Source organism: Camelus bactrianus, chromosome 12, assembly GCF_048773025.1.
Source record: "Camelus bactrianus isolate YW-2024 breed Bactrian camel chromosome 12, ASM4877302v1, whole genome shotgun sequence".
Classification (NCBI taxonomy): domain Eukaryota; kingdom Metazoa; phylum Chordata; class Mammalia; order Artiodactyla; family Camelidae; genus Camelus; species Camelus bactrianus.
Genome location: NC_133550.1, coordinates 37,945,315 through 37,960,810, shown reverse-complemented (window position 1 = coordinate 37,960,810; position 15,496 = coordinate 37,945,315). Strand labels below are relative to the sequence as shown.

Here is a 15,496-nt window from a genome sequence, read left to right as displayed (position 1 = left end):
AACATCCAATAATTTGAAACACTTAGAAGAGTTTAGCCAGTTTCTTGAATGATCTAGAATTGGCAAAACTGATAATTCTAATAAATATTTTACTTTCTTCCCTAGAGAAGCATGCCATAGGGACATTGTGAATTTGCAAGTGGAGATGATTAAACAGTTTCATATGCAACTGGTATGTATGATATATTTTAAATGGGCCTAGTTGTGGATTTAAAAAGTTCATAAAAGAAGTGATGTATTTTTACTTAGTTATATCTAGTTGCTAAGAAATAAACAGGGAGTTTTAGGAATGTAATAAGTAAAATAGATTTTAACTAGTCCCCCTTCTTTGTAATCTAAGATAGTTAAGGCTGCTTTTTGACAGCTTTTTTTTTTTTTCCCATTTAGCAAAAAGCTTCCCAAATATTCAAATACTAGCTTTCCAAATACAGAAATTTCACTAGTGATCTTTCATTTATATTAACAAAGTAAGGGTGGTTAGGTACAAAAAATATCATTTAGCTAGTTAACTGAACATGAGAAAAATGATAGCTAAAAGTATGTAAAACAGCTTGCCAAATAATGTGAAATATTAATAATTTTATAAGTATTTCCCCCCTTTTCTAGAATGAAATGCATTCTTTGTTGGAAAGATACTCAGTAAATGAAGGTTTAGTGGCGGAAATTGAAAGACTACGAGAAGAAAACAAAAGACTACGGGCACACTTTTGAAATTTCACTGAATGTTTTGTAATTTGGGAAGCTTCTGGCAACACAGAACTACATGAAATCAGTATTGTTTTCATGGCCTCTAGGAAAAATTTTTTTCAAGTAAAAGGGTGATGGATTTTACACCAACACTATTTCATCTGTCAAAAATATATTTTTATATTAAAAACTGTATACTGTATACTGTATCATCTGCCTTATAGGAAAGTCAACAGGATCTTTATTTTCTGAAAGCTTTAGCTATACACTAAGTGCCCTTTTTCACAAAAGACAATTGTGCAAAAAAATAGGTTATGTGTGTTTTTTAATCACCTTTTTAAAACAGATAATATTTTTGGTTGCCTTCCAAATTTTTTGGATGTTTGATAATTAAAGAGTTTGATAGGTCTTCTATTTTTATGGAGAAAGTAATTTTAATTGGCGTTTTGTGTTTCTAAGCAATTGACTAAAAAAACACAAGGTTGGTTAGTAATTATTTTGTTAACTTGAAGTCAAGTATGACTATTATATGATTATTACTTGTACATTTAATAAGAAAATTTTTGGAATTTTGAATTGCACAGATTGCATTATATCTATTGCATTTATACTACTGTATTATACTTCTGACAAATATACACTCCTGGTTGGTATATTTTAGCTAACTTCACTTTACCTATGAAAGCTATTAAGGGCTTATAAGACTCAATCAGAACTGTGTATCTGCTAATTATATCATGAATTAATAATACGCAAAATAATACTGTCAAATTTCAATCAATATGATTCAACTTACAATCAGTGAAAATTTCCTATTAGATACTAAACGTGATAGTATTAGTGCCATTTTTTTTCTTCCCAAATGGGGTGTAGCTTATTTTGTGGTTTATATCATTTAACTTTCTCTAATTCTTTATGTGCTGTGTGTACTACTTTTATATTATTGGCCTTACTATAAAATAAATAAAATTAAAAAAATAAAAATAGGAAGGTTAATTACCAAAAGAATTCACACTTCTTTGACAGTAGGCAGATGTGAACATCTACCTGCTGGGATCTGTACTTTTAGTGGTGTAAGATTAGGAGACCTGCTGGCTTGTTTACCTTCTTGTAATCTCTTGTCCCAAAGATTTAAACTATGTACCTTGTATACAGCATTCCTGCCCAATTTTGACTTCTGAGATAAAAGTATTTACCAAAATAAAAAATCTAGGTAGCTTACTAACTTTTTCCCCCAAGTGATGGAAGATTTTAAAAATATATTTAATAAGTGTAAACATACTAATAATTACTTCAAGAAATAAAAACAGAAGTTACTTTTTTCTAGTGTGGCTGAGAGAATACATTTTTATTAAAGCATAAAGGGGTGCTAATATGACTTTCTTCATGACAGGTTATGAAAGCATTATGACTTGTAACAAGTTTTTTTTTCTATGTATCATTATCAAACAGGTTTAGAAGACTTAAAGGTATGTTTTGCTACATGCTGTTATTTAAATCAATATTTTCCTATTGCCTTTTTTTATAAATGCACATAGTGTGTATTAAGAGAGGTTGGATAAATAAAAAAATTTAGTAATTTTATGTGTATAGGTGAAACATTTTTGTCATGGAATTTAAAAGATAAGTACAAAAAATAAAATTTTAAATGATAAAAATGGGAAACCTGAAATTGAATTTTTGCCTCAGGCCAAGATGGAATAGTAGAGATTGGATTTACACAGCTGAAGTTTTAAAAGATGCAAAATACTTAAAATAGTTTTCATATATTGGATTTCTGAAAATAAGAAACTCAACTTAGAATTCTATATCTAGTGAAAATATCTTTCAAAACTGAAAATGAAATAAAAACCTTTTCAAGCCACACACCTACATCAATTGATCTTTGACTAAGGAGGCAAGAATGTACAATTTAGAAAAGCAAGTGTCTTTGACAAGTGGTGTTAGGAAAGCTGGACAACCACATATAAATCAGTGAAGTTAGAACACACCCTCACATCATACATAAAAATAAACTCAAAATGGCTTAAAGACTTAACACATAAGGCAAGACACTATAAATTTCCTAGAAGAGAACACAGGCAAAACATCTTGACATAAATTGTAGCAATGTTCTCCTAGGTCAGTCTACTAAGGTAATAGAAATAAAAGCAAAAATAAGCAAGTGGGCCCTAATTGAACTTCTAAACTTTTGCACAGCAAAGGAAACGATAAACAAAAAGACAACCTACAGAATGGGAGAAAATATCTGCAAAGGATGCAAGTGACAAGGATTTAATTTCCAGAACATACAAGCAGCTCATTCAACTCAATAATTAAAAAACAAAACAAAACAAAACAAAAAAACAGAAAAATGGGCAGAAAACCTAGAGACATTTCTTCAATGCAGGCATACAGATGGCCATAGGCACATGAAATGAAGCTCAATATCACTATCAGAGAAGTGCAAATCAAAACTAAAATGAGGTATCACCTCACACCAGTCAGAATGACCATCATTAAAAAGTCCTCAAACAATAAATGCTAGAGAGGTTGTAGAGAAAAGGGAACCCTCCTATAGTGTTGGTGGGAATGTAATTTGATGCAGCCATAATGGAAAACAGGATGGAGAGTCTGTAACATGCTGATTGCCATGTCACCCAAATCTGGATGACATTTGTGTTTCCTCAGGAGTACCCAATCCACAGTGGATGATCAACCTGTTAAAAAACTAATAATTACCATATGATCCAGCAATCCCACTCCTAGGAATATATCTAGAGGAAGGTAATTTGAAAAGATGCAAGCACCCCAACGTTCATAGCAAAACAATTTACCATAGTGAAGACATGGAAGCAACTTAAATGTCCATCAACAAATGACTGAGTAAAGAAGGTGTGGTATATATACACAAGAGAATGCTACTCAGCCATAAAAAAGAACAAAATAATGTCATTTGCAGCAACATGAATGGACCTAGAGATTATCATACTAAGTGAAGTAAGAGAAAGACAAACATCACGTATCACTTACATGTAGAATCTTTTAAAAATGGCATAAATAAACATTCACAAAACAAAGAGACCACAGATAGAAAACAAACTTATGGTTATCAGGGGAAGGATAAATTGGGAGTTCTGGATGTACAGGTACTAACTACTACATATAAAAATAGATAAACAACAAGGTCCTACTACATAGCACAGGGAACTATATTCAACATCATACAGTAACCTGTAATTAAAAAGAATATGTACATGGGTATAACTGATTCACTATGCTGTACATCAGAGACTAATACGACACTATAAGTCAACTATACTTTAATTAGAAAACTAAACAAAAACAACAAAAAAAACTTTTTCAGATCCAGAAAGGCTGAAACAATTTATCAAAAGATTTGCCCTGCAGGAAAGAGTAAAGGTACCAGATAGATTCTGTTTCAATGCAAAGGAATGAAAAGCAACAAAAATGATAAACATGTGAACAAATATAAGACTTTTTAAATATTTAAATTATCTTTAAATAGTAATTGACTACTTAAAGCAAAAATAATAAGGCATTTTTGTGGTTAATGTATGTAAAATGAAATGTCTGACAATAGTATCGCCAAGGGTTGGAGAAGGGAAATGAAGTAGACTACTCTAAGGTTCTTAACACTGTGAAGCAGTATAATGCTACCTGAAAGTAGAACGTTATAAACTAAGAATGTATACTGTAATCTCTAAAGCAACCACACACACACACAAAAAAAGTTATAACCAGTAAGCCAACAAATATGCTAAAATGTAGCCATAAAAATAATCCAGAAGGAGGAAAGAAAAGAAGAGGAACACAGAATTGGACAAACAAAAAAACCCAGCAAAATCATAAATTTAAGCAGCATCCCCAATAATTAGTAAAATCATAGATTTAAACAGCATCCTCAATAATTACATTAAGAATAAACTGTCAGTTATTATTATCAGATTGAGTCTTATTTTATCCAATTGTATGCTGAATCCATGAAATCCACTTGAAATATAAAGACAAATAGTTTAAACATAAAAAGAAATTTAAAAATCAGGAAGTATATTGAGCTGAATGCAAATGAAAACAGAAAATTACCATGATTTGTGGGATCGGCTAAAGCAGTGCTTACAGGGAAATTTATATCATTAAATATCTGCATTAGAAAAGGAAATAACTCAAGTTAATGATTTCAGTTTCCCCCTTAAGCTAGAAAAATAGCAAGTAAAATCCAAAAGAAGCAAATGAAAAGAAGATAGATTAGAGAACTCAATGCAATAGAAAACAAAATTGATTGAGAAAATCAGTGAAATTAAAAGCTAGTTCTTTAAGATCAATAAAATTGATAAGCCTTTAGCCACATTGATGAAAAAACAAAAACAAAGTCCAAATTACTAATATCAGGAATGAGAGAAGTGACATGACTACAAATTCTACAGGTATTTCTGATGAAGAAAATGCCAAACCTAAATGGCTACGCTGGTGAATGCTTTCAAATATTTCAAAAAGAAAATATCCCAACTCTCAACAAATGCTTCCAGGAAATAGAAGAGGGGATAATTCCCAACTCACTCTTTGAGGTCAGCATTAACCTAATACCAAAGTCACAAGAAAACTACAAACCAATATTGATCAGAAACACAGATGCAAAAGTATTAAAATTTTAGCAGTTGGAATCCAATGATGTATATAAAAAAAGACAATACATATGACTTACTTAGGTTTATCTCAAGAATGCAAATTTGGGCTAACACGATAAACTAACATAGGAAAACCATATAATCTCAATAAATAAAAAAAAATTTGACAAAATTCAACTTTTATTTCTGATAAACTCTGCAAATTAAGAATAAAAGAGAACATCTTCAACTTGATAAAGGGCATCTTGTTTTAAATGATTTTTAAAAATTGAAGTATTGTTGATTTATAACACATTAGTTTCAGGCATGCAACACAGTGATATATTTTTTACAGATTATACTCCATTTAAAGTTGTTACAAAATAATGGCTATATTTCCCTGTGCTGTACAATATATCCTTATTGCTTATTTTATACATAGTAGTGTATATCTCTTACTCCCATACTCCTATCTTGGCCTTCCCTCTCTCCACTGGCAGCCTCTAGTTTATTCTTTATGTCTGTGAATCTGCTTCTGTTTTTTTATATACATTTGTTTTATTTTTTAGATTCCACATATAAGTGACAACATAGAGTATCTGTCGTTCTCTGACTTATTTCACTAAGTATAATACTCTCTAGGTCCATCCACGTTGTTGCAAATGGCAGAATACGCATACATACACACACACACACACATCTTTATTCATTTATCAGTTGATGGACACTTAGTTTGCTTTCATATCCTTGCTGTTGTAAATTATGCTACTATGAACATTGGGATGCATGTATCTTTTCAAATGAGTGTTTTTTCTTTTCTTCAGCTATATACTCAGCAATAAAATTGCTGGATCATATGGTAATTCTATTTTTAGATACAAGGCATCTTAAGAAAAATCTGCAGCTATTTTCATTTTACTTAATGGTGAAAAACTGAATGTTTTTTCCTTAAGATAAAAGACAAAGCAAGAATGTTCACTATCCCTTTCCATTAAACACTGTATTGGACTTTCTAGCCCAGACAGTTAGGCAATAAAAAGAAGTAAAAGGTATCCAGATTACAAAGGAAGTAAAAAAAAAGTCTCTTCACAGATGATATATTCAACTCTATAGAAAACCATATGTAATATATTAAAAATCTAAAACTAAACTTAACAAGGTTATAAGATCAATATACAAAAGTCAGTTGCATTCCTATATATTTGCAAAAAATTAAAAATGAAATTTAAAAATCAATACTATTAACAATAGAATCAAAAAATATGAGACACTCAGGTTTAAATTTGATAAAAGTTATGCATAACTTGCACCCTGAATTCCACAAAATGTTACTGAGAGAAAGTAAACCTAAATAAATGATACGCCACGTTCACGGACTGGAGGGCTCAACATTGCTAAATGTCAGTTTTTCCCATAATGATTTGCAGATTCAGTGTAATAAAAATTTTAGCAGAAACTATTTTTCTATTCAGCTATATCTAATTTACTATTCACCTAGTCTGGTAAGTATTTAATAGTAGTCTGGTGAGTATTTAATAGTACCAATTTCATTTTTCAGCTTAGAATTTCCATTTGGTTCTTTTCTATAGTTTACTAATTCTCTGGTGAAATCTTATAATTTAATTCCTTGAATATATAAATTTCAGTTTTCTTTTAAAATTGAAATGAATTTTTTTGTCAACTATAATAATACTATAGGGAAAATGTGTGTATATATGTGTATGTTTATCACATATATTTCATAGTTAATTTCAATTTGTCTTGAGAAAACAGATAGTTTAACATTAAACAAATCCACTATTTTAAATCACTACTTCAAGAAATTAAGAATCCCATCTCAATAGATACAGAAAGAGTATCTGATAAAACTTTACAATGATTTATGATAATCTAATTTAGTAAACTGTTACTAAGTTTAAGTTTGTGTGCCTGAATAGTAAATTAGACATAGCTGAGTGAGGCCAAAAAACACTGAAACGTCAGAGTTTGGAGCAGAGAAAGGTTTATTGCTGGGCCGAGCATGGAAAACGCATGGCTTATGCCCAGATAACCCCAAACTCCCCAAAGGGTTTCAGTTGAGCATTTTTAAAGGCCAGCTGACGGAGGGCATCCCAGGGTATGTGATCAGCCATGCACAATTCTGATTGGTGGTGATCAATCCTTAGGTGCCAGAAGGTCTGCGGGCTACATGCTCGTGATCATCAGGTAGTTAATTTCTTCCATTTAGTGGTGGTTTTTGCATCTGAAGCATGCATCAGAAGATATGCATGAGCTACTATTATCTGGGTACTGCAGAGAGGAGCTATAGCCAAGGATGGTGGGGAGGGGAGCTCTGTCCTGGGAAGTCCACATAGGATCCTGCTCGGTTACAAGCTATGAATAGAAAAAATATTCCTTATTCCGAGAAAATATATCTTCCAAAAACCTACAGCAAATCTGTTTTCTTTTTTAATTGAGGTATAGTTGATTTACAATATTACATAAATTTCAGGTGTATGACAGTGATTCACAATTTTTAAAGGTAGTGCTTCATTTATAGTTATTATAAAAAATTAGCTATATTCCCTGTGCTGTACAATATATCTCTGTGGCTTATTTATTTCATACATAGTGGTTTGTACCTCTTAATCCCCTATGCCTGTCTTGCCCGTCCATTAGTTATTTTAAAGTCTGTGCCTAATAACACTAATATCTGGATAGCCTATGCAGTTATTTCTATTTTACATTATTTCTCTCAGTTTTTGGTCACATTGTGTCAACTGGTCTTCGTGAATATTCCTCTACTGAGTGACTGATATCATTATGAAAAATTGTGGAAAACTTTTAGTCTCTTAGTGCTGGTATCTCCTAGAGAAGATTTACTTTCACTGTGACAGGCAGCTGGGTGAGGGGAAGAGCACACCCATGTCACCTTCATCCAGTCAGGTATTGAGGTGATTCCAAGTTGAGCTTAAATTCTTGATTTCTTTTTTGACACTCTTTATTTACATAGAGCTGAGTTTCTGATCTATATTGTTATTTTTAAGGTGTAACCCTTCAGAGTTCCAGCCAAACCCTTGGGGTTCCATCAAGGCCATCCTACTTAGCAAGTCATGAACTCTTAATTTTTGTCTCTCCAAGTCTGTATTTCTTTTCTAAGTTCTGCTTCTTACCTGATACCAATAAGGTTTAGATGAAGAAAAATAATAATAAGGTTTAGATGTACTACTTTGCAGTTGAAGTTTACAGAATGCCAGACAAGCTAATACTGTAGATAATCACTGTATATTTCTAGTAAAGAATTATTTTATGTACTGAATTATCAAAAAGTAGTGTTTATTGCAGTTATCCTGTCCTATTTTCACTGTTTGTAGGCATTGTGTGTGTGTCAGGGTAGGCGGCACATAGCTCATTCTTCTTTCTGTTCATTGTTCTCTGAACAAAGAGCAATCAATCCAGGATGAAACACATCTGAATCTAGTACAGATTACAAGATCTTAAATTGAGCCCGATGCTGTGACTGGATGTCAGTCTGAGTCTGGTTTGTGGTTTTTAGTGTGGCATCCCGGTCCTTCCATGAAGTTTTCTCCTGCTACTCCACAAACCCTGCCCCAGACATTTCAGTCTCAGGTCCCAGAGAGTATCATGCCATTTCATACCTCTGGGCAATCACTTTCATTGTTCTCTCTGCCTGGCAAACTCCCACGTATCCTTCAAGACACTTCTCCCATGTCACCTCTTCTTTGACATCTTACCATGACCTAAAGGCAATCATGCTCTCTTCCATGCATCCCCAAACTCATTTCTATCACTATTATAACTTAATAGAATTGGGATGATTTGTTTCCAGGGCCCTCTCCCCACTGGGCACAGGCCGTTTTGGAAATCTCTGAAGATGCAATGCCTAGTATGATGCTTTGACCTCCACAGAGATTCAGTGTCATCTCACACCTAATTTTACAATTGTTGAATAATGTGGAAATCATGTGGAGACTGTTACAATAATTTCTATATGGCATTTATGATATTTGCAATAAACTGGAAGTTTGGTTAACCATAATCCTTCCTTTACACATGTCAGAGAGCATTTATAGTAGTAGGATAAATTTATGAACATAGAAAAATGACAATAATGGTTGAAGATAGTTGACATGCCCTTGATGTAGATATTGTGGGTCCTTTTCAAGTGAAATCTGACAACCAGCTCACTTAAAATTAAAATGTCAGAAATCAATTATGCTTCATTTTGCATTCAAATTGAACTTTTCAAAATTGGTTTGAAGCACATCTTATGTCAAAAGACACCTACTCTATTATTTGAATACTACAGAAATGAGAAAACATTTTATTTTTCATTTTTAAGATAATCATACACATGAAATCTTTATCTGCCAAAATGAAACTGAAGACTGTCTGGATGTCTAAATATTGCTATCATTATTGAACTCTCTTTAAATATCAGTTACTGATTTTGGCAAAGAACAAAGCTGTCTGAATTTAATAGGAGGAAACTGCTGGAACATGGGCCACATGAAGGAGCCTGTGCAAGCAAAGATGGGAGAGGAAGGTGGGGACAGGTCAGGAGGCTTTGTAAGACGAAGCTAAGAGTTGAGAATTTATGGAAACACAGGGACGTTTGTCTGCAAATTATAGAATGAAGGGAGTGACTTTCTCTGTTCCTATCCTTCTTGTTAGAAAGTATGCAGACTCTTAAATGTGGCCACCATCTTCAGCTTTGTTAGGTAAATATAACTGACATCCATTTTGTACATCAGACTTGGCTTTTTAGGTTTGAAAGGGGAATAGCACATCCACTGAGTATGGGTTTGAGGTGATTTTGGTAGGTTTGTAGGATATCCCAGATCTGGAAGTTCAGCTTTGCTAGGGTTTCTTTCAGGCTTAGTGGTGGATCATAGTCTCAGGCGTCTTCCCCTGGTCTGGCCAACTCCCAGAGAAGATTCCACTCCAGACTGTGCTTCAGTAGAGGTGTTCCAACTGACAGGGCTCATTTTTGCTCCCTCGTCTTCATTTTCTTCATCATTCGTTCATTCAGTGAATAGTAGTCACCTCCTACGTGCTAAGCATTGGGGATCACACTGAAGAGCACACTCATTGTGTAGAAAAGTCAGATATATAATAATGTGGTAAGAGTGAGGAATGGATACACGCACAGGGGACTTCTGGAGGCAGCAGAGAGGCATTTGCTGCCATCTGAATAAGTAGAGTAGTATCTGAGAAGGCTTCCTAGAGGGAACAGGAGGCAAAAGTCCTGAACTGAGGATTAAAGGTGAGTAGTACCTGATAGAGAAGGAGGAGGAAGTGCCTCCCAGACAGGAGGCTGGAGACAGCGTGCATGGGACCTGAGAGGGCCAAGCAGGGAAAGTGGGATGTGAGTTGCAGAGATGACCACGTCAGAGCACCAAGAGCCTGGGACTCATGCCAAGGGGCTGGGATTCTCTCTGGAGGACAAAGAGGAACCAGTAAAGGGTTTCAATTAGGGACACGACACAATTAAATTCAGAAAGATGATTCTGGCCACAGTCAAGAGAATGTTTGGAATCCGACTAAGGGCAGCGATGTTGTCTTAGTCTGTTTGGGATGCTATAACAAAACACCATGACTGGGTGGCTTATGAGCAACAGAAACGTATTTTCACAGATCAAGACTCTGGCAGATTCAGGTGCACAGATGGTGCCTTCTCACTGTGTTCTCACATGGGAGAAGGGGTGAGGGATGTGTCTGGGACCTCTTTTATAACGGCTTCAATCCTGGTCAGGAGGGTTCTGCCCTCATGACTTAATCACCTCCAAAGGACCCCCACTTCCTAACACCATCACCTTGAGGGTTAGGATTTCAACATATGAATCTGGGAGGGACACAAACATTTAGACCACAGCAGATATCATTCAGGAGACTGTTCAGTCCTCCTGGTAAGAAACACTGAAGGCCTGAACCATCAAAAGATTGAGAACTATTTAGAAGGGGAAATAAGCAGAGCTTATAAAAAATAATGGATTTAAACTGGAACGTGTCTAGAAGCTACCTATTATGCATGAGATGAGCTACTGGTTTGAGAAGGCTTGTTAATGTTTAAAAATTATCCTACAAGCCCCCATTTTAAAAGAATTTTAAACATTAAAGGTATGAACAGAAATTTAACAGTTTCAAACATCTTTTGAGGATTCCTCCCTTTATTACCTATATATGTGAGTTGTGATTTGTTTTTTAATACTGACCCATCTTTTTGTTTGGGGGATGAATTCTACATGATCAGGGAGGATTCCTCTTTTTATATATTGTTATGTCTTTTTCTCTGGTATTTCACTTCAGAGTTTCAGTTCTATTTCCATAAGCAATATAGGCTTCTACTTATCTTTGCTAGATTTTTGTATAGGGGATAAGTTAGCTTCTTAACAAAATTATGTTAAATGATATATGTTTATCTGGTCTAGCATATTAGAGTAAAAAATGATGTTATAAAGTTACATTTTATACCATATATATTTATTATGCTACTTGTGAATTTATTTTATAATCAAGATGAACAGTCTTTTTATGCCTATTTTATATAACTTGAAATACAACATTTTCATTTTAAATTATTATAGAGGCTCTGAATCCCTTCCTTGGTTTTTATTATACATAAATTGACCATATCCGTCATAGCAATGACTTATTTGATGCTGGGTCATCAACTCCCTATAATAAAATTATTCCTATGGGAAGACACTGACTCAAATAGCAGAGTCAAGGAAGCATGGAAGCAGGACAGGCTGTGGACTGTTTCATGTGCTGTTGTGTGTTGTGCAGTAAGTGTGCTCTTCCTTGGGTTTCTTTATCATTATGTTTTAATCTTTAACGCTGCTATGTTTCAGCATCTTTTTTTCTTTCATCTGAGAACAACTAGTTGATTAAAAGCCAAAGAAACTGCTAATAATGAAAGCTTGAACAACAACAACAAAAATAAAAACAAACACAAACAAATTCTACTGTAATTTAGAGCAAATCAAATTCAAGGGTTCAATTGTCACTTCACTGTTTTTGGAAGCTGGCTACAAATGCATTTAAATTTTGTTCTAACCAGTGTATTCTTTCAATTGCCCCTTTAGCTAGTTAAACCACTTTGGAAGAAAATGTAATAAATATATGACAACAAAAACATCTTTGCTAGGTTAGAATCTGTATTACAGCAGTGTAGCTGCTCTATTAGAGAAGTACAGCTTGGAGTCTGTTTCTGCATAACAAACTCCCATAAATCAGCAGCTGCAGACAATGCACATTTATTATCACACAGTTTCTCTGGGTCAGGAGTCTAGCTGGTGCAACAAGGTCCTCTGCTCACAGCCTCACAGGGTTCCAATCATGGTGTTGGCCAGGGCTGTTTTAATCTGGAGGCTTGACTGGGGAAGAATTTATTTCCAAAGTTATTCAGGTTGTTGGAAGAATTCATTTCCTTGTGGCTGCATACTTGCAGCCCCAGCTTTTTGCTGGCTATCAGCTGCAGGCTGCCTGAAGTTCCTTGTTGGCTTCTCCAACATGGCTGGTTACTTCATCATCCTCACAAAGGAGTTTCTTGCTTCAGGGAACATGCAGTCTCCCTTTTGAGGGATTTCACCTGATTAAGTTAGTCCCTTCCTCCTTCAACCTGAATAATCCCCCTTTGATTAGTCAAAACAACTGATTTAGGACCTTAATTACACTGGCAAAATTTCTCCACTTTCACAATAACTCACAAGTTCCACCCACACTCAAAAGTAAGAGATAATGCAGGATGAGAACACCAGGGAGTAGGACACATTGGGGCCACCCTAGAATCTTCCCACCAGAATTTTATCTTACCACACATTTCTCAAATTAATGTTTCATTAGAAAGTTACACTTTTAGAGTAAGGGAAAGGGACAGTTGCTTAAGACTGTGCTTGGCAGTTGTGTCCAAAACATAATGGCATTAGCCTTTAGTTTGCACACCTCACCTTTCAGACTCACCCTCTGCCCAGCCCCGTGTGCCACACAACGTGGGCCACTTGCTGCTCCCAAACATGCCGCCACCTTTCATCATGACTTACCGATGATAAGTACTTATCCCTGAAAACTTCTCCTTTCTCACTCTTCCTCATCTTTCATGACCTAGCTAAAATGACACATTCTGTAGTGGAGCTTTGATGAATTTATCAGGAAATGAAAATATCTCTGTTTCTATGATAATTTTTCAAAGTCTTTTTCATATCAACTTTATATCTGGGGTTGTAGCTATTTGTTTATACACCTGTTTCCTTGCTTTCTTTGTATCATGAGTCATGGCTTACTCTGTTCTGTATCTCTAGTCCTGTATCTCCAGTACAGGACTTGACACATAGTAGGTACTTTATAAACTTAAATGAAGGAGTGAAGAATGAAAATGGGTTAGAGTGATAACAAAATAATTGTAGAGTAAGAGGAAACAGGAAAACAACAGTGTGAACAGACTATAATGACAGAATTTTTACTGGGTTTTATCAGAATGTGAGGATAGGAATATGGAGAATAGTTATGAATAAGTCTACAAAGGTCAGATGGTGGAGGCTCTTGAAATTTCCAGGCTAGAAAATGTAGAGTTCATGAAGCTCTAAATCTAATGGGGAATAGACGTAAATCACACAATCTCATAATTTCAAGTTGTAAAAAGCTCTATAAAGGAAATGTACAGTGTTTAAATAACAATTATCAAGGAGACTTGATCTAGCAGTGGTCACATGAATAAGTCGCATTTGAAGTGAGACATGAAGGTTGAGTAGGAGTTACCTATCTGAAGGGTAAAGGGTGGCATACAAACAGGCTGAAGAGGAAATTCAGAATCATATTCTGTAGAACCTTACATATTACGGTTTTGGTCTATAAACAATGGGAGGATATTGAAAAATTTTAAACAAGGTGGGATTGGAGTAGGGATGGGAGAGAGAGAGAGAGATGATCTTGTCTTTTAATAAAAAGTTCCCCAAGTAACAGACTAAAAGAGTAGAAGAATGGATCCCAGGAGATGAGTCTAGTTACGAGACCTTTTAATGATGCAGAGTAGACCACAGTAACTTCATCTAGGGAATGGCAGAGGAGCTTGAAAGAATTGGACAGATTCAAGATATATGATGAAGACTCAGCTGACAGAAATTGGATATGGAGAGTGAAGGAGAGGAATATGTTTCTAGCTTCCATGGCTAGATGAATAGTGTTGCCAGAAAGGGCAGTGGAATATGAACACATTTGGAGAGGCTGGAGACCATGAGGACTTCCCTGGGAATGTTGACGCATATATGTTGAATAGCCTGATGGATCTATATGGGTCTTTAGCTCAGAGGAGAAATCTGTGTAAGAGATAATAAGGGTTTCCATATATCTACGGTCAACTGATTTTTGACAAAAGTGCCAAGACCATTCAGTGGGGGAAGGAACAATCTATTCAACAAAGGGTGCTAGGACAACTGGATATTCATATGCAAAAGAATGGAGTTAGATCCTTATCTCACATCATTTACAAAAATTAACTCAAAATGAGAACTCAAAAGACCCAAATTTAAGAGTTAAAACTTTAAGACTCTTAGAAGAAAATACAGGGAAAAATCTTCATGACCTTGGATTTGGAAATGACTTTTCCCTCTTTTAATGATTTCTTAAGTATGACACCAAAGCAAAAACAGCAATAACAGAGAATGATAGTCTGGACTTCACCAAAGTTAAGAACTTTTATACATTGAAGAACGCTATCAAGAGTAAAAAGTCAACCTTCAAAATGGGAGAAAATATTTGCAAATCATATATCTCTTAAAGGATAATATCCAGAATATATAAAGAACTCTTATAACTCGTCGACAAAAAGACAAACAACCCAATAGAAAAATGGGCAAAGGACTGGAACAGACATTTTTCTAAAGAAGATATATATATAAAGCACCTGAAAAGATGCTCAGTGTCATTAATCATTAGGCAAATGCAAATCAAAACCACAAAGAATGGTACTTTGCATTCATCATGATGGCCATAACTTTAAAAAACAAAAATAACAAGTGTTGACAAATATGTGAGAAATTGGAACCCTCATACATTGCTGGTGGAAATATAAAATGGCACAGCCATTATGGAGAACAGTTTAGCAGTTTCTCCAGAATTTAAACATAGAACTAGCAGATGACCTGGTAATTCCACTCCTAGGTATATATCAAAAAAAAAAAAAATTGAAAACAGGTATTCAA

The 15,496-nt window shown here is 34.6% G+C and overlaps 1 protein-coding gene across 1 annotated transcript in view; it reads left to right on the top strand.

Annotated features, from left to right (window-relative positions):
- NEDD1 (NEDD1 gamma-tubulin ring complex targeting factor) overlaps positions 1–2,271 on the top strand; it is a 52,042-nt gene extending 49,771 nt beyond the window's left edge. The window contains exons 14-15 of the mRNA XM_010962759.3: positions 106–172; positions 607–2,271. Of these exons, the coding sequence (XP_010961061.2) occupies positions 106–172; positions 607–711 (172 nt within the window). The 3' untranslated portion in view covers positions 712–2,271. The remainder of the gene's footprint in view (positions 1–105; positions 173–606) is intronic.
- Positions 2,272–15,496: the final 13,225 nt, after the last annotated feature.